Source organism: Enhydra lutris, unplaced genomic scaffold, assembly GCF_002288905.1.
Source record: "Enhydra lutris kenyoni isolate GAN:26980312 unplaced genomic scaffold, ASM228890v2 scaffoldscaffold7, whole genome shotgun sequence".
NCBI classification, from domain to species: Eukaryota; Metazoa; Chordata; class Mammalia; order Carnivora; family Mustelidae; genus Enhydra; species Enhydra lutris.
The window spans coordinates 36,800,366-36,818,993 of record NW_019154091.1 but is presented as its reverse complement, the minus strand read 5'-3'; the positions used below and the strand labels follow the sequence as shown (position 1 = coordinate 36,818,993).

Sequence of the window (18,628 nt, the reverse complement as noted above, 5' to 3'; positions counted from 1 at the left end):
TAAATCTTTGAGAAAGACTTGCTGTCTTCAAGAAGATGATTTTAACAGTTTCCTTAGATGAAATCCTTTGAGGCTAGTTTGCCATCAACACATAGCTAAAAATGAGTAAATAAAATCTCAGTAGGGTGAATTATCCAATAAGGTCATGGAAAGTGGAAGAGAGACTGTGACATCTGCACACATCATTGGTTTCTTGTGTTGTGCCCCCTTGCTCAGGATGCCAATATGCACAATCTTAACAGGGATTACTGCAAATAAGACCATCACATCCAGTGACTTTGTTGATTTACAGATAAATGAGTTTTAGGGGTTTAATGCTAGTGAGGATCATCTAGTATAAATCTTTATTTTTCAGCAATGAAAACTAGGGTGCTTCAGTTTTATTTTCAGTAAACACCTATCACATGGTGAAATGACATTAAATTAGCAAACATATGATAAGAACATTTCTGTATTCATTTTCATAAGACTGTGTTACTTAGCAATCACTACTTGCGCATTTCTTCCTTATGAATTTTCCTTTTGGTTTTCTGTTGATTATGAAATTTCTTCAGTGTTGAACAGATTTTGTGTTGATTCATTGTGTCATGCAGAAAGACTGTCTTTGTGGTCATAAAATTAGAGTTTTAAATCTCGTGTTTTGATCTGTTATTGGGTGAATCACTTTATTTCACTAAGCTTATTTCATTAAGTATAAAGTGTAAATGTTTATAATTTTCTCATGGTGCTGTTGTTAGCTGAAATGAAGTAAATGTGAAATTAGTTTTATAATCCAAATTGCAATATAAAATGTCAAGGATATTAAAAATATGTAGAAAAAGGATTTAGTAATTTTTTTTTAATAGGGGAACACAAACAAGCAAAAACAACCCTTTTTTTAGAGACCTGTATTCTTTAGTAAATTGTAAAGAGGCACTTACATTGGAAGGCTGTGGATAGTACCAAATATTTTCTATGATCAGTATGGATATTTAATGGATGCAAGTTAATATAATAAAGTTGTAACAGGAAGTGTGGATGAGGACTTCAGCTAAGCAGTTAAATGTAATTTAAGTCTTGTTACAACAGGAAGAAAATGTGGTTAACCGGAGGAAAGTCAAATGACTTTGTGGACTAAGTTGTAAATAGGGACCTGACACACATTGTGTTGACCCCTGGCGTCCTATATAAGTGCAGTCTAGGGCAGGTTGGATGACAAGGGGAAAAAATAGAATTTGTTTGATGTTTTTGCTATTCTTGACCTTGTTTTTCTCCATCTTTGTCCTCAATCCCATCATCTGTATAACAAAACTCACAACGCTAATCACAGTATGAGCAAATACTCCAAGAACAGAAGACTCGTATGGCACAACATTTTCTCCACAAACTTTTTTAAAATTTAGGAATAGGATATAATCAGGACATGATTTGCTGAGAACATTTTTCCATGGAGAATCAGAGTGTAGCGCCCCATGAATTAATTTTTGGCTGGAGAAGAAGTTTTCTCTTCCAGGCTCTTGTGTGTTTAGGTAATTACGAAGAAATTTCAGGAAAAGTCACATGAGGAACATAGCCTTTCCTGGTAGATCTGAGTTCCCTAGGGTACACAATGAGCTATTTCTTTTCCTGAGGATATAGAACTAGCTCTTGAAACTTATCAACAGGAAACAGGTCATGAGTCCTGCAATAGCAGGATGTGTGAGAAGTATAAGGGGAGATCTTACTTTGGGGACAGAAGCGATTTTGAAAAAGGTAGAAGAGTCTAGTAGATTGCCTCAGTTTTGGCCTTAATATTTGGAAAGTCAAATACTTTGTAAAGGGATTCTCTCATTTTTGAAGAATATGGAAAACATCATAATCTGATTTAAGGTGTATGTAACTGTTTTACAAGGTCCATAGGATGTACAGATTTTTAGGATCTAATAATATTATTATTCTATCAATATCACTTTTCTAATGTTTTTCTTTTTTACACACTTAGTGCAGTTTAACCGTAGCGTATAAAAAAAGCTTCTTCACATTGGTAGGACAGAGTTTTCTGTTTCCTTTCCCCTTCCCCCCACCCTTTTTTTAAGATTTTATTTATTTGACAGAGAGATCACAGGTAGGCAGAGAGTCAGGCAGAGAGAGAGAGGGAAGCAGGCTCCCTGCTGAGCAGAGAGCCCGATGCGGGGCTCGATCCCAGGACCCCGAGACCAGAGGCCTTAACCCACTGAGCCACCCAGGCCCCCCTTCTCCCCCCTTTTTAAAGCTAACTTGGATCTCAGTGAAATGGGTCAAAAATTTCCAATTTATTATTGGTGAGACCAAGAACTAAAACTTGTCATCCCAGTGCTAAGGCCTAATGTCTTACCAGTGGCTGGAAAAAGATCTTGATATTTTGGACCAAAAGCAACCTGCAGGGGAAAAAAAAAAATCTACCACTCATTGCCACAGAGGAGATTTGTAGGAGTTTATGGCAGCTGCACTGTGGATAAGATTCTGACCTGCAGAGACTACGTCACATATTAATGGGATGACATCAGCCAAAGGATGTTTGCCTTTTGCTTCATTGTACTTTTTCTTAAAAGAGTTATTAAATGCTTCCTATCCTTTCTCTAAACATAGTTCCATGACAATACTCTGAAGAATCTAGAAGACAAACAGTCTTTACCACTAAAAATTGTTACTGTTTCTCCTTCATTCCAAGTTATTATATTCAGCTGCCAGCTGTCAGCTGTGAAAACCAAACACAGGACTCAACTTATACTGTGTTTTCCATGCTATTTTCTTTCTCTAGGTTCAGCAAAAAATTAGAAAAATCCCTTTTACTGAAAGGCCCACTATTTAAACTCCAGGTCAAGGGTAAATTAAAACAAAAATAAAAACATGAAAACATGCCCTTTCCACCCTTAAAGGACCTAATCCTTCAAAGGTCACCTTTTAAAAATAGACTTCTAAGTTCATTTAAATGATTTCCACTATCTCCATGAGTTGGGTTTTATTTTACTTTATTTTAGTGGTGTTCTTTATCAAAAAGAAAGATGAGACTCCAATGTAGTTCAACTACTCCTTGTGAAGAATCGAAAGATTAAATAAAATTATGTTGAATTTAGCAGGTATTGAATGAGAATTTACCATGTAGTAAGTTATTCTAAGGATGTTAAGTGGTAGAAAAGTAATATAATAATAACTAGTGAATTTTTCTTCTTATGGATCATAAGATACTTTCATATCTCCTGTCTCTTGGGAAAAGCTAATCTATGTCCAAGGAGCCTCCAGACCTAAGAGACAGATTGTCTATGGCTTCATTTGAGGAGATTCATTAACTTTAAAACAGATATTCTGTCTAGACAGTTGCTGACATTTTACATATAAGCTTTACCTTCTCAATATTCCTGTAACACGAGCAAGAAAAAGGGTCATTTTTATCTGGTCTAGTTTCTAGATGCCTAGAGATGACTGGTGATTTACTCCAGATAATAGAAGTGAGCACTGATATAGCATCAAACGCTAAGAAGGCACTATTAGCTATTAACATATATTCATACATTAATCTTCAAACAATATTTTGAAATAAATTCTATTATTATTTTACAATGAAGAAATTGAGACACAGAGAGATATAGTTGCAAGTGTTGCAGTGTCACTTCTCAAAAAAAGACATCCAGATGGCCAACAGACACATGAAAAGGTGTTCAACATCACTCATCACCAGGGAAATGCAAACCAAATCACAATGAGATATCACTTCACACCTGTCAGAATGGCTAAAATAAAAAAAACTCAAGAAACAAGAAGCAAGAAACAACAAGCATTAGTGAGGATGTGGAGAAGAAAGAACGCTTGCGTGTTGTTGGTGGGAATGCACACTGGCACAGCCACCATGGAAAAGAGTATGGACATTCCTCAGAACCTTTAAAAATGGAAATATCCTGCAATCCAGTAATCACATTACCAGATATTTACCCCCAAAATACAAAAACATTAATTCAAAGGGTTACATGCACCCCTATTTACTGCAGCATTATTTACTATAGCCAAGATATTGAGGCAGCCCAAGTGTCCATCAATGATAAATGGATGGAGAGGTGATACACGTGCGCGTGTGCGCACACACACACACACACACACACTACACACTACACATTGGAATATTACTCAGCCATAAAAAAGAATGGAATCTTGCCATTTGCAATGACACAGATGGGACTAAAGAATATAATGCTGAGTGAAACAAGTCAGAGAAAGACGAACACCATATGATCTAGCTCATATGTGGAACTTCATGAGCAAACGAGCAAAGGAAAAAACAAAAGGAGAAACAAACCGAGAAACACACTTAACTACAGAGAACAAACTGATGGTTACCAGAGGGGAGGTGGGTAGGGGGAATGGGTGAAATGGGTGATGGAAATTAAGGAGGGTACTTGTGATGAGCACTGGGGAATGTATGGAATTGTTGAATCATTATATTGTACACCTGAAACTAATATCACACTGTGTGTTAATTATGCTGGAATTAAAATTAAAAACTAAGAAAAGAAGTGCTAGAGTGTTAACCTTGAGAGTTCCAACCTGAACCCTTTGATTTGTGAGTGGTGAGGATGGTTAGTGAGAGGGAGGAAGAGAGTTCACAGCTGTCTTTTACTGGAGATGCATGGGTATTGGCAGCCTGACTATTCCTTCCACTTATATGAAGAGCTGGTGGTTCATGTGTCCAGTAGAATTCTGCAGTCCTAAAAAGGTATTGTCTTACTAGCAGCAGATAGCTGCCTGTCTTCCTTCTAATTTGAAAATCCATATCTCTGTCCAACCATCCTACCAGATTGATAACAGAAAATGTATAGAAAATCTGGCAGGTAGAGACTTTAAAAGACCACATTTATTTATTTATTTTAAAATAAAAGAACAACATCCAAAAAAAAAAAAAGAAAAGAAAGAAAAGAAAAAAGAAAAACCAGTCAGCTAGAAATACATTTCCGTCTCCCAGTGGCTTATAGGTTTTTGTGTGGAGTTTATAGTCATTCTAGACTAGGGAAAAAAAAAGAAAGAAAGAAAGAAAGAAAGCAAGCACAAAGAAATTATTTTTCTTCAGTTTGTTCTCAACCTTTCAGGATTTTGTCCTCTGAAACTATAAATCGGTTTAATTCTTGGCAATTTAAACAATGTCAATTGAAGTTCTGGAAAGTATTGAAGAAAATTGCCAAGTGTAAGTATAGAGATAGGTTTTGAGTCCCAGGTAGGTGGTATCATAGCCCACACATAGGTTCACTTCTGCATCTGCTTTATGGAATTTTGTGGCAGGTTTTCCAATGTCCTGTTCAACATAACTATCATAATAGATTTTCCTGGTACAATTTCTTTCAGATAGAGGATCTTAAAGCATACTTCTCACAGATAAAATATTTCCAATTGCTGCAGTTAGTGGAAGAAAGGAACTTGTCCTTGAGATATCCACAGAGCTGGCCAGTTGATTGGAGTGTCTGTACTGGCGATCTGGAGAAGCAAGTCAGTGAATCTGACATTAGGTAGGGGGCTTACAGTGTTGTTCTTGTGGGTAATGATGAGAGGTGGGTAGCTTTTTGTTTCGTTTTAATATGGTACCCTCCTATGGCACCCTCCTTCTTCAGTAATAGAGATGTTTTTACTCAATAAAAATGTTAACATAATATTAAAAAAAAACATCATATTAAAGGAAATAGATCCACAAAAATAGGCTCTAACTTGGGATCTCTCTACTGACTTAATTCTCAAAATACGAAAGCACCTAATTCTGTTCACTAATCTCCCTAGCTCTATCTAAGATGCTTAATAGGGAAAAATAAATAAATAAAAGTAAAAAGCTTAATAAGGAAATGTCTTAATACTTATGACAATTTCTTTCCCTGACCACTCACTAGTCATTAAATAATACACAGGAAACATCTGTGATAATTATACTGTTCATTCAGATTCTCAAGTTTTGATGTGAATGTGCTGGAGTTTAATGGCAGCATGGCCAAGGAGTAGGAAGACTTGGAAGCCTCAGTTTTGATTGCAATCAAAAGCCTGTGTAATTATCATGCTGACTATGTCTTCTGGAGAAAATCTGAGTTATAAAATAAAATAAAATTTGGAATTCCCTCATGTTTCTTCTTTTTCTTATAATATTTCTCTCAGACACTTACAGGGAAGGTGAAGGAGGGGAGCCATCTTTCCAAAGCCAAGGTCTGCTGAGTCCATCATGAGACAGCTCCACCCAGTAATCATAGCCTTTTTTGACATTACTCAGGCTGTCAGTGATAAAGTCCTAGAAGAAACAGACCTAACAGTGAACTGAGGGGAAAACAACAGCAAACTATCATGAAATATAAAGTGTGGCATTTTTCCTAGACAGACAGAAATGGGAACTTTAGAGGTGGAGACCAAGATAAAAGGTTTTAAAAGAAGTGATGCCTTTTATAGACTTTTTAAAATTGCCATCTAATAGGTGTGGTGTTAAGGACTATACAGAAAATAGGCATCTGGTATTAAAATAATCTTAACAGATTCAGAGTTTGGCAGATAATATATGTCAAAACAAGGTGTTATACTGAAACTCATTAACAGGAAAAGTGAAAACATCCTTGACATCATAGACCACATAGATCATTCTTTCCCAGTATACTTCAATATGAGAAATAGTTTAAGATATTCCAGAGGCAAATTACCTGTAGGCGTATTTTGTTAGAAAAAACATTATTGCCTTTTGTCACCAAATTTGCACAGAAAAAATAGTATAAACCTATAATTGTTGTAAGTCCAAGTTGCCTTGGTTAACTGCATATCCTTAACATACCCTTAAAGAGTTTTATTTATTTATTTGACAGACAGAGATCACAAGTAGGCAGAGAGGCAGGCAGAGAGGGGGAAGAAGGCTCCCTGCTGAGCAGAGAGCCCGATGCCAGGCTTGATCCCAGGACCCTGAGATCATGACCTGAGTGGAAGGCAGAGGCTTAACCCACTGAGCCACCCAGGCGCCCCCTTAATTGAATTGTTCTGTCATCATTTTTTGAGAAATGAACTTTAATTATTGAGTATAGCAAGCATACATTTTTAATAGGGCCAGAAATGTGTAACTGTATATTCTATTTCACACACATTTAGGGGTAAAATGATTTCAGGAAAACTCTTTTTGCTTGTTAAGATGTTAGTAAAGTAGGGGCGCCTGGGTGGCTCAGTGGGTTAAAGCCTCTGCTTTCGGCTCAGGTCATGGCCCCAGGGTCCTGGGATCGAGCCCCATATCGGGCTCTCTGCTCAGCGGGGAGCCTGCTTCCTCCTCTCTCTCTGCCTGCCACTCTGCCCACTTGTGATCTCTGTCTGTCAAAAAAAAAGAAAAAAAAAAGATGTTAGTAAAGTAGACTTAATGTTAATTAAATATTTCGTTTACCTAGTGCTTATTCTTATAGACCTCACCATTTCGTGACATCACTTCCCTTTCTATACTTCTGCTTTTCTTTTAATAACAAAATTTAATGGTTGTTACCCTTTCCTACAGCACTGAAAATAACAAATTTGAAACATATACAAAATTATAATATATATATATATCTTAGAGTGGATTAACAAGCAACAAAATGGTATTCTCCTTACCCCCTCTCCTTTTTCATTAAAAAGGGACATACAACTAATATATTTCCCTTAATCTGGATAACTTCCTGTATGTTTGTTTGTCCAATGAAAAGGAAAACAAACCTCGGTAATTCCTACTTTGTCTCTTTTAAACCCTTATTATATATATTAAATATAGTTTTGTTACAGAATATTAAGAAATCCTGTCTAATTAGAATCAGCCCTTTCTTTTAATGTGTATCAGGGTATTTTCAGAATGATATGAAACCATAAGAGGGTGCTTACCATTTCTTCTTTGCTGTCTATTTGTAGAAGATTAGAACCCTCCTTCAAACAGTCCTCTTTACTGGTGTGCCAAAATTTCCAGTTTTCAAAGACACGGTAACAACTTCCTCCATTCTGAATCCAGTTGTTTGGACAAGGGTTGCAGTTATGGGCTTTGAATAGAAACATTTTACTTTATTAAAGTTATTATAAAAATATTAGTAGCGCATATCCTCAAAGGAAATCTTTGTCTCACCCCCAAGTGAAGCTGAACATTGTAACCAAATGGGTCAGATAAGTTGGTCTTACCATGGAAAGATTTATATATTTCCAACTGCAACAGGCCTGTAAGAATTAGCTTAAGATAAAATTAATTTCAGAATATCTTATCCCAAATGGCTCCTCTTCTATACAATTGAGCTGATTATTCTATTTTTATAAATCTTTCCCCTCTTTAAGCTTATGTTATGTATAGTCTTCATTATTTGTTTATTGTTTCATGCCTGTTACTCTTACTGGCCCAATTTAGTTGGAATATATACTGGACCACTAGGCAAGCTGATAATAAGTTTCAAGTTGATGTGTAAATTCTGAGAGTTAAACATGAAAATGTTTCCAATAGAAAGGACAGGACAAACAGTGTACTTTGAAGACTGATTTGAAAATATGTGGGTGAGGAAAATTGAAGAAAATCATAAGAGACCAATAAGCTTTTTCAGGACTTGGATGTAACTTAGAAGTAAGCCATGTGGTTTAATCAGTTTTATGAAGGCTGTCTTAAGAAAGAATATATTCACAAAAGAATTGTGCTCAAGACTATAAAAGGGGCACCAAAAAGCAAGAACTTGACCAAGTGTTTCTTGCACAGAGGGAAAGACACTGAAATTTCCAGAACTCTAGTTTCGACAGAAAGGCCTTCTACTTAAGGTCACAAATAGTTTGTTATCAGTGTCCAGGGTCCAAAAGTTGAGTTATTTAAAGCTTCTCAGTATCCTTTGTTTGGAATCTATGCTAATCAGTGTCTTGACTAGTGTTACAGCAAGACTGGTGTTGAAAAAAGCAGCTGAAATGTTGGAAGACATATTAGATTTGTAGTTCTCCACAATGGTTATTACCATTGTCTTAAGGTTAATGGCTCAGAGGAAGGGCTAATTCATGCTTGCCTAAGCCTGTTCTATTTAAAAACACTGTTGGGCACCCAGTGATTCTGTAAACATTTATTTGACTAAATTTCAGCCAGGAGGTGGTTTTTTGAGCTCTCTAATTGGTGATAATTTAAATGATATCCACTATAGGGATAATTAATGTCAATTAAGTCACCACAGAATACATGACAAACTATACCACACATAGAAATAAGGCTGTTTTAGGTTTAAGATTCTAGTAAGAGATATAAAAGATAAAAACTGAAGTAACTTTATAGAATTTTTAAAAAACAGTTGAACCCTGCACTGTTATAATGTTACGGTAAATACTCTGATTTTTAAAAAAATGATTCTTCTTCTCAAAGAGATATCTAAATTTGAATCTAAAGCAGTGTTTAAACTAAGCATATTGAAGAATTTAGAACTACAATTAAAAATATACTTAAAACTTTGAGTGATTGCATAAAACATAAAATGCTGCTTAAAAAAAAAAATCCAGGGGTGCCTGGGTGGCTCAGTCTTTAAGCATCTGCCTTTGGCTCTGGTCATGATCCCCAGGGTCCTAGAATCAAGCCACCTGCTTGTGTTCCCTCTCTCATTCCCTCTCTCGCTGTCTCTATTAACTAAATAAATAAAATGTTTAAAAAAAAAAACCCCAATCTGCTAATCCTACACATTTCCCTTTGAAATTTGTATGATTCTAAATCTGCATTTCTTGAGACCTCAGTATTTTCCACATACTAATGAAATATGTAAATATATATTTTAAAAAATTGAACTGGAGTGTGGATCAAAATTACGTCCCTCCTAATTTTAAAATTCTGTCTGCAATTTTACAGACAATAAAATGTGCGCCCTGTTTCTTTTGAGGAATTGGTGCCTGCATTTGTATCTGCACAGCAAAAGCTGATTTTATTTTATTTTATTTTATTTTGAAAGCTGATTTTATATCAATTACCTGAACTGAAAGACTTTTGCCTCAAGGTTTGGCAACATTTCATCTGAAGGTTATGGTTTCTCTTCCATTGTGTGAAGTTCGACAGTTCTCTATCCTGATGGATGAGTTTTTCTTGCTGCTTCATTGCAATAGTGGACACCTGGAACACTTCAAACGATAAATGACAATAATTCTCAATTAAAAATACTGACAAATTAGAACAAAGTAATTCTTCTATACAGACTAAGGACAACTAGAAATTATTATTTTTGTGACTTCAATTTGCATTAAGGTTTTGTTTAAAATTTACACTGTTCAAGCATCAAAACTTTGGGGTGTCTAGGTGGCTCCGTCAGTTAAGCCTCTACCTTCAGCTCAAGTTTTGATCCTGGGGACCTGGGATCTAGCCGCTGCCAGGGGGCCTGCTTCTCCTTTTCCCTCTGTCCCTCTTCCCTGCTTGTGCTCTCTCTCAAATAAATAAGTAAAATCTTAAATTTTTTTTTAATTTAAAAAAAGAATAAAAAACTTCAAAGGATACAGAGCAAAAAACCCCTTTGCCTTCCAGATGCACCCAACTCCTCTCCCCCAGCACAGTCAATTTACCCATTTCTTTTTAATTCTTCCACACATATTCTGAATTTTACAAGTAAATGAATATAAAATGCCCCCTCTTTATACAAACAGTAACGATCTATGTATATGGTTTTTCACATTTTCATATTTCATATTTTACCACTTAAAATATATTTTGGACATAATTCCATCTCACTGTATAAAGAGCTTTCTCAATCTTTCATTCTAACTTTAGCAGATTCAATTGACTTATGTTAGTTATTCCCTACTGACTCTTTTTTTTTAAGATTTTATTTATTTGACAGAGATCACAAGTAGGCAGAGAGGCAGGCAGAGAGAGGGGGGAAAGCAGGCTCCCCGCTGAGCGGAGAGCCCGACATGAAGCTCCATCCCAGGACCCTGAGACCATGACCAGAGCCAAAGGCAGAGGCTTAACCCACTGAGCCACCCATGTGCCCCCCTACTGACTGTTAGACTACTTATAATCCTTTGGTGTTCCAAAAATAAATACTATAATAAAGAACCTTAGTCACACATAATTTCACACATATGTAAGTATATTTTTAAGAAAAGTTGCTAGGTCAAAGTTTATTTGCATTTAAATTGTATTAGATATTTCCAAATTACCCTCCACGTAAGTTGCTGCAAATGGTTTTTCAATATTATTTGAATTTGCATTTCCCTTTTTATGCTTGGTGTTGAAACTTTTTCTCATACGTAAAAATGTTAGTTGCATTTCCTTTTCTATAAACTGTATAATTATATGTAATTACATAATTTTTTTCATTGTGTTTCTAGTCTTTTTGTTATTGTTTTATACAATAAAGATATTGTGCTATGAGAATTCATTGGAGCAGGACTGGGATCAGCCTGCATAGTGTTTCTAAGCTCCTGCCTGTTAGTTTTCTAAAGTTCCTGCCTGGCACTGACCTCTGGACAAGGTGTGAGGTATACTGATGAATAGTGTAGCTTTATAATCATCAGTCTGAGGACTTTTTGGTCAGATGATACTAGCTTGTCAGCATTGTTTGCTGATGCCGCGTGACTGATGATTCGCCCCTCTTACAATGAGATCCTGAGCAGGCTCTTCTATCGAAGCTGGATACCTGGAAGAAATATGCCTGTGTGGGGACACCTGGGTGGGTCAGTAGGTTAAGCATCTGCCTTGGGCTCAGGTCACAATCCCAGCATCCTGGAATCAAGTCCCACATTGGGCTCCTTGCTCAGCAGGGAGCCTGACTCTCCCTCTGCCTGCCTGCCTGCCATTCCCCTCTGCTTATGCTCTCTCTTTTTCTCTCTCTGATAAATAAACACGTAAATAAAATCTTAAAAAAAAAAAAAGAAGAAGAAAGAAAGAAATATGCTGATGTGGTCAGCATAATATAAAAACTACCAAGCAAGACTCCATGTTGGGCTCTCTGCTACCAGAGTGTTTAGCGCACATACACATCAGTGGTTCCTGACTCGAGAGAAATTGTGTCCTGAGAAAATAGTCACAGAGGGAGGACAAAGTACTTCTCTGTACCTGGACTCCCCAGACTATACCCTTACTTTAATGCGGTTCTTAAACAGCATCTTTTTCTTATAATAAACTATAAATTTGTAAGCATTGTCTGGACTCCCCAGACTATACCCTTACTTTAATGTGGTTCTTAAACAGCATCTTTTTCTTGTAATAAACTATAAATTTGTAAGCATTGTCATTTCAGGTTCTGGGAATCTTCTTTAGCAACCAATCTTGTTTAGTTTAACTGATGTGTTAGTGCACTTACATTTAATGGGTAAGAATAGCTAATACATGATATGAGCCATGAATTTCCCAGTATGTCTTTTGACTTTGTTTGTGGTAGTTTATCCCACATACATCAGATGATTTTTGGGTCATTTTGAGCAAAAGTCTTACACCTGAGATTATACTTTTTACAAGTATAGTTCACTTCCATATTTTGATGTAGCTGAAATTTATTTTGTTGGAATTTATGAGGTATGACTTCCAAGTTTTTCCCCCAGATGGCGACATTGTGGTCTCAAATCATATACTGAATAACCCCTTTCTCATTCTCTTTTAATTGCCATCTTTAGCTTACTCTAATTTCCAATAAACTAGTTTGATATATTTCTATTGTGTTCATGATATTCAATCCACCTGCTTATCTATTCCTAGGTCAGTACCACATAGTCTTCATTATTTTAGACTTACAATTTATTTCAATATTTGGTAAGGCCAGGCCTCCCATTTTCATATTATTTTTATAGTTTTTAGAGTTCTTTCCTTATAAGTCTAACAAGGTTTTTAAGTCAGTTCTTTTTTTAAAATATTTTTAAAAATTTAATTTATTTGACAGAGAGAGAGAGTACAGGTAGGGGGAGAGGGAGAAGCAGGCTCCATACTGAGCAGGGAGCCCGATGCAGGGCTCCATCCCAGGACCCCAGGGTCATTACCTGAGTGGAAGGCAGATACTTAACCAACTAAATCATCCAAATGCCCCAAGTCAGTTATTTTTATTTATTTATTTATTTACTTTTAAAGATTTTATTTATTTATTTGACAGACAGAGATCACAAGTAGGCAGACAGGCAGGCAGAGAGAGAGGAAGGGAAGCAGGCTCCCCGCCGAGCAGACAGCCCGATGTGGGGCTCAATGCGGGGCTCGATCCCAGGACCCTGGGATCATGATTTGAGCCAAAAGCAGAGGCTTTAACCCACTGAGCCACCCAGGCACCCCCAAGTCAGTTCTTCTTAAAAATAATTTTATACAGTATTTATTCCTATTCTATTAAATATTTTTCTTAATATGGATATTGATTTTCTTTGAACCTATAACTTAATGTTTTCAATCAATTTTGGAAAATATTCATCCAGTCAATCTTTTTTTTCATATAAATATCTTGCTTTTATTTCTTTTTAATTTAATTATTTTTATTAACATATAATGTATTATTTGCCCCAGACGTACAGGTCTGTGAATTATCAGGCCTACACATTTCATAGCACTTACCATAGCACATACCCTCCCCAATGTCCTTAACCCAACTCATCCAGCAAGCCTTAAAATAATACTACTTTTTTCTAACTCTGTCTTCTACTTTGAGGTCTACTATTACACTTATACTAATCTTTTCAATATGCTCTAGGACTCTCTCCCTCTTTTCTATATTTTGCTCAGGAGCTATGTCTTATCCATTTGTGGAATGGTTCAAGTAATCCCAGCTGCTAGTGGGTTGGGTTATGTTCCTTCTTAGCAAAAGGTTGGATGTAACCAGAGTGGGGAGTAAGAGATTGATATTATTTATTTTATTCTATTTATAATCTGGCATGTTTGGAGATTTCCTTTTAGGAATTTCAAGTATTATTCTAAAATATTGAATTTTGATGAACTTTTTCTAGATCAACTATATTCTTGAGGTTGTTGTTGTTTTGTTTATTACTATCTGAAAAGGTTGTACTACATAAAACTGTAATAAAACTGGAGAAAGGGAAATGATACTTCTCTTTAGTTTCCCCTTATATGGGAAGCAATGCACCTTTACTGGTGTTGGGCTTGTAATAAATTTGTAACAAGTTAGGAATATAGATTAAACAATACATTTACTTAGGGGATTGTAAGACAAATGTTTTTAAAGCCCCCCAAATAAAATCACTTATTATATGATGTTATATGATACATCTAATTGTTGGATTAAGAAAATGAAAAAGAGGGGCGCCTGGGTGGCTCAGTGGGTTAAAGCCTCTGCCTTCGGCTCAGGTCATGATCTCAGGGTCCTGGGTCTAGCCACACATCAGGCTTTCTGCTCAGCAAGGGGTCTGCTTCCCCCTCTCCCTCTGCCTGCCTCTCTGCCTCCTTTGATCTCTCTGTCATATAAATAAATAAATCTTAAAAAAAAAAGAAGGAAAACAAAAAAGACTAGTAAAAACAATTGGAAAAATCTGATTTTATAGAAATTATTTTTCACTATAGATTTTTTTAAATAGAATGTAATTAGTATAGGTCATATGGTAGGAAAAAAAAACAAAATAGTAGAAAGAAAGCAAGAAATTACTTCTTACATTTAAAACTACCATTCAAATAACAGTTGTTAACTTTAGTTTATATCTATTGAAACTTTTTTCCATATTTGTATGTAAAAAAAATCTATTTTACATACAATTTTATAAAACTATATTTTTCCATAATTGACTTTTTAATCTGCTTATTTCATGGTAAAATATTGCATAACCATAACTCCATGTTAGTAACAATAGTTCTAGAAGACTTCTTTAAATTACTGCAGTGTATTCTTTTATATCAATGTAGCATCATTGATTTTTATCAGTTATTTTATTGTCAGATATCTATGGATGCACTTTTAATAGTATATAAGACTAATTTTGTAAATTAACCCATTCATTACTTTGATATCAAGGTACTTTAAACAGGATATAGATTTCATTCTTTACTCTTTGTCAGAAACATGTCCTTTTTTTTACTATGTATATTAGATTATATACATCATATGTGGTTATATATATATAATTTTTTTTTAATTTTTTTTTAAGATTTTATTTATTTGACACACAGAGAGAGAAATCACAAGCAGGCAGAGAGGCAGGCAGAGAGAGAGAGAGGAGGAAACAGGCTCCCTGCTCAGCAGAGAGCCCGATGTGGGGCTCGATCCCAGGATCCTGAGATCATGACCTGAGCCGAAAGCAGAGGCTTTAACCCACCAAGCCACCCAGGCACCCCTATATATATAATTTAAATATTAGTATTTACCTTTCTCTTACATTGAAAATTTTTGTGGAGAAAACATTTAACATTCCATTTTGTTGAAATGGAATGATCATTAAGATGATACAATTATTAAAAATTAAACATGATATTTATAACTCAAAATCTACTGTCTGTAACATAATCTATAACTAGCAAGGATAAGCAGTTGGTTAGGAAATTTGAAGTGAACCAGCTGCTTCTTGTTTAACACAACTCTTGTTTCTGTAACTAACTTTATATAATAAAAGCCCTAAGAATGTTTTTGAGAATGTGTGAGATGACTCTGGCAAATGACTGGCTTGGTAGCAATAGTATAGTCACTATACTTGAACAAAAGCCAATGGTAAAAATATTTTACATTTATGTAATAATATTTAAATGTTTTAGAAGTATTTATAACTATTAACACAAAACAAAAGAAAGCCAAAACTTTTACTAGTAGACAATTTCCAGAAATTACTAAAAATTTTAAATACTTTACTTTCTGGCTAGCTTTCCTTTATCCTTATCAAAATATTTTCTTCACCCAATTTTTGTTTTGGGAGTTAAAAAATTGTTTAATAAGTACTACATCCATGGAATGGCAACATCAAAAAAACAAAACAAAGCAAAACAAAACCCAACAAAAAATAAGCATTGACATTGTCACCATCTATCCCCTTCTCCTGACCCCTTTTTTAAGTGACTTCTTCTTTGTAATGTATAATTGTGTATAAAGTATATGAAATACATGTATATAGATTATTTTGAAGATATGCTTTTGTACTTACACTTGATCCCCAAGAAAACAGAGGTTGTTACTGAGCCCACGCAGAGAATACATGAGATCACCACCACCAGACACCATGCTCCTGAACAAAGCAAAAGGGCAATGACACGGAGTTAAAGAAGATGAAAGAGATGGGCCCGTGTGAAACTAGGCTCAGTGAAAGAATGAGCATTCTTACTAGAGAATCCTTGACGCCATGGGAACTGTGGTAATAGGAGAAAAGAATTCCAACTTTTTGAAATGCAAGTTATAACTTGGAATATATATATATTTTTAAAGATTTTATTTATTTATTTGGGAGAGTGCAAGTGCACAAGCAGGGGGAGGGAAAGGCACAGAGGGGGAAGCAGACTCTCTGCTGAGCAGAGAGCCCTACTGACTGTGGGGCTTGATCATGGGATCATGACCTGAGGTGAAGGCAGATGCTTAACTGACTGAACCACCCAAGGACCCCAGAACAGCCTGGATGTTGAAAGATGTCAAATCCAATAGGTTAAGTAATTTACTCCTCTCATCCTTTCATGAGGTCTTAACCTTACCAACTAGTTACATATTCCAACGATCTTTTAGAGACTATAGCAAACCAGAATGCAGGCTTTCGTTTTTGAAAGCAGAAACACTGTGGTGCATCTCCTCATCTCTTTTCTGCACCCCTTGAACACGATTGATTCAGAGCTATTTCTTTTAAACATACAATTTTGAATGAGGAATACCTCCCCCACCCCAGGTAATTTTGCATCTCTTCAGGAAAGAAAAATAAAGAATGTGTGACTTGTTATATTGTTAACACTAATCAGAGAAAAAATCAGATAAAAGTTATCTTTGGATTATGTGGTAGGCTGAATGATGCTCCTGTCCCAGATGCCCACGTCCTACTCCCTGGAACCTGTAAATATTACCTCATATGACAAAAGAGACTTTAAATTGTAATTAAGTTACGGATCTTGGGATGGCGACATTATCCTGTTTTATCTGAGCCTTTATAAGCGAGAGGTCAGTGGTCAGGGTGCTATCTGATGAAGGAAGCAGAAAGAAACTTGAAGGCATAGTGTTGCTGGCTTTGAAGATGGAGAAAGGGGCCATGAGCCAAGTGAAGCAAGAAATGCAGCTCTAGAACAAATGGATTCTCCCCTGGCTAGATCCTCTTGAAGGAAGGCACCCTGACAACACCTTGCCCAGTGAGACCTATTTTGGACTTCTGATCTTTAGAACTATAAGATAATAAACTTATAGTGTATTAATCCCCTTGGTCTGTGATAATTTATTATCAAAATAACAAGAAGCTAATAGAAAGCTTAAAGAAGAACAGCAGAACTGATCACCATAGCACACAGCTCCAGGTTGCTAAGTTTTGTCAGTTTTTCAACCTGTGTTTTCTCTTTATTTCCTAGTTTTTGTCAGATAATTTTCAGGGCATTTTATGCAGGACCTAAAATAATAAAAAATAAAAATATATAGGATTTCTTTCATTTATCTTCCAAATCCCGGAATTCTTTGTCTTTCCAGCAGGAGAGAGGGAAAAAGGTACTATGTATTTGTCAAATCCATTGTTCTTTTCCTTTTGCACCTTTACTTACTCTTCCACATCACCTCACTTTTTAATGCTATTATATAATGCACATTATCAGAAGCACATGTGGGTTATCTTAGAAAAATCACCTTGGGCTCATCACAGAACAGGAAACAAAGCAGAAACTTCAAAGTCTTGGACTAAATAATCAGATGGTTACCTGAATATTTGACAGAAGACAGATGTTTCTGGTAAGGACTTGGTGTTGGGGGATCCCACTGAAGAGAGGCATATGTGTCCTCCTCCTGCATGTCTGAAATGCTGCGATAGGTAAGGCAGGCCACACAAGAAGCTAAGACAAACAACTCTTCTTGTGGTAGAAGCAGGCTCATGAAAGAACTGAAATTGGCTACTTCTCACATCAGTGGGAAACTATGTTTGGGTTTAAGGGATACAATAGGTGCATCTTCATCTAGAAAGTAAAAGTTTATGAAGTTTAGGCCAAAGTACAACTTGTTAAAGAAGGAAATGAGAAAAGAAACTGAACTGGAAATGGCCTCTGGGTTCTACATCCACGAACATAATGCCCGTGTTTGGATGTAAAAGGCTGGGCCTGATAAATGTAATTTTTCCCTGGCTAGCAAACTTTTGATGACAACTGTACTCTAAATGAGAAGCATGAATTATTTAGTGGATAGATGGCCACTTCTGCCACATCCTGTGACTACAGCATTAAGAAACTTGATATTTTAATTATCATTCACGTATTGGCCATTTGTCCTGATGGCCAAAGGTCATGTATTGGTAATTTATAGTTCGCAAATCTCAACAATCTGCAAAATTACAATGTTCTCTTTTGTTTCAGTATCTTGCTAGATCAATCGTTGATGTGTATAACAAAGGAAAACAAATGACATACTCAAGGAGTAATCTCAGGGCATTGAATCAAGACACTGTTTGTAAAGTTTAGAGAAAGACTAATGGGAACAGAAAGAAGAGGTGACTTATGCATTATTCATAAGGATGTTATTACCCCTAGGCCCGAGGAGTTAAGGGGAGGGTATCTGATAGGGGCCATGACCTCAAATACAGAACATGCAGTCTTTGCCAAACATGGCATGGTAAGGAG

General features: G+C 36.0%; 1 protein-coding gene across 1 annotated transcript; it reads right to left on the bottom strand.

Moving 5' to 3' along the window:
• Positions 1–5,029: 5,029 nt before the first annotated feature.
• Positions 5,030–17,810, bottom strand: LOC111141957 (C-type lectin domain containing 9A). Its single transcript, XM_022494844.1, has 6 exons — positions 17,720–17,810; positions 15,991–16,071; positions 9,919–10,065; positions 7,837–7,988; positions 6,129–6,250; positions 5,030–5,457 (listed from the first exon to the last, which is right to left on the bottom strand). The coding sequence occupies exons 1-6, from the start codon at positions 17,808–17,810 to the stop codon at positions 5,325–5,327; spliced, it is 726 nt and encodes a 241-aa protein (XP_022350552.1). The 3' UTR covers positions 5,030–5,324.
• Positions 17,811–18,628: the final 818 nt, after the last annotated feature.

Excerpts from the sequence above, each read along its gene's own strand:
- LOC111141957 (XM_022494844.1), bottom strand. The coding sequence starts at position 17,810 with ATGCAGGAGGAGGACACATATGCCTCTCTTCAGTGGGATCCCCCAACA. Across the intron at positions 16,072-17,719 it reads GTCTTCTGTCAAATATTCAG|GAGCATGGTGTCTGGTGGTG; the intron begins GTAACCATCTGA and ends TGCTTTGTTCAG. Across the intron at positions 6,251-7,836 it reads TAGACAGCAAAGAAGAAATG|GACTTTATCACTGACAGCCT; the intron begins GTAAGCACCCTC and ends TGTTTCTTCTAG.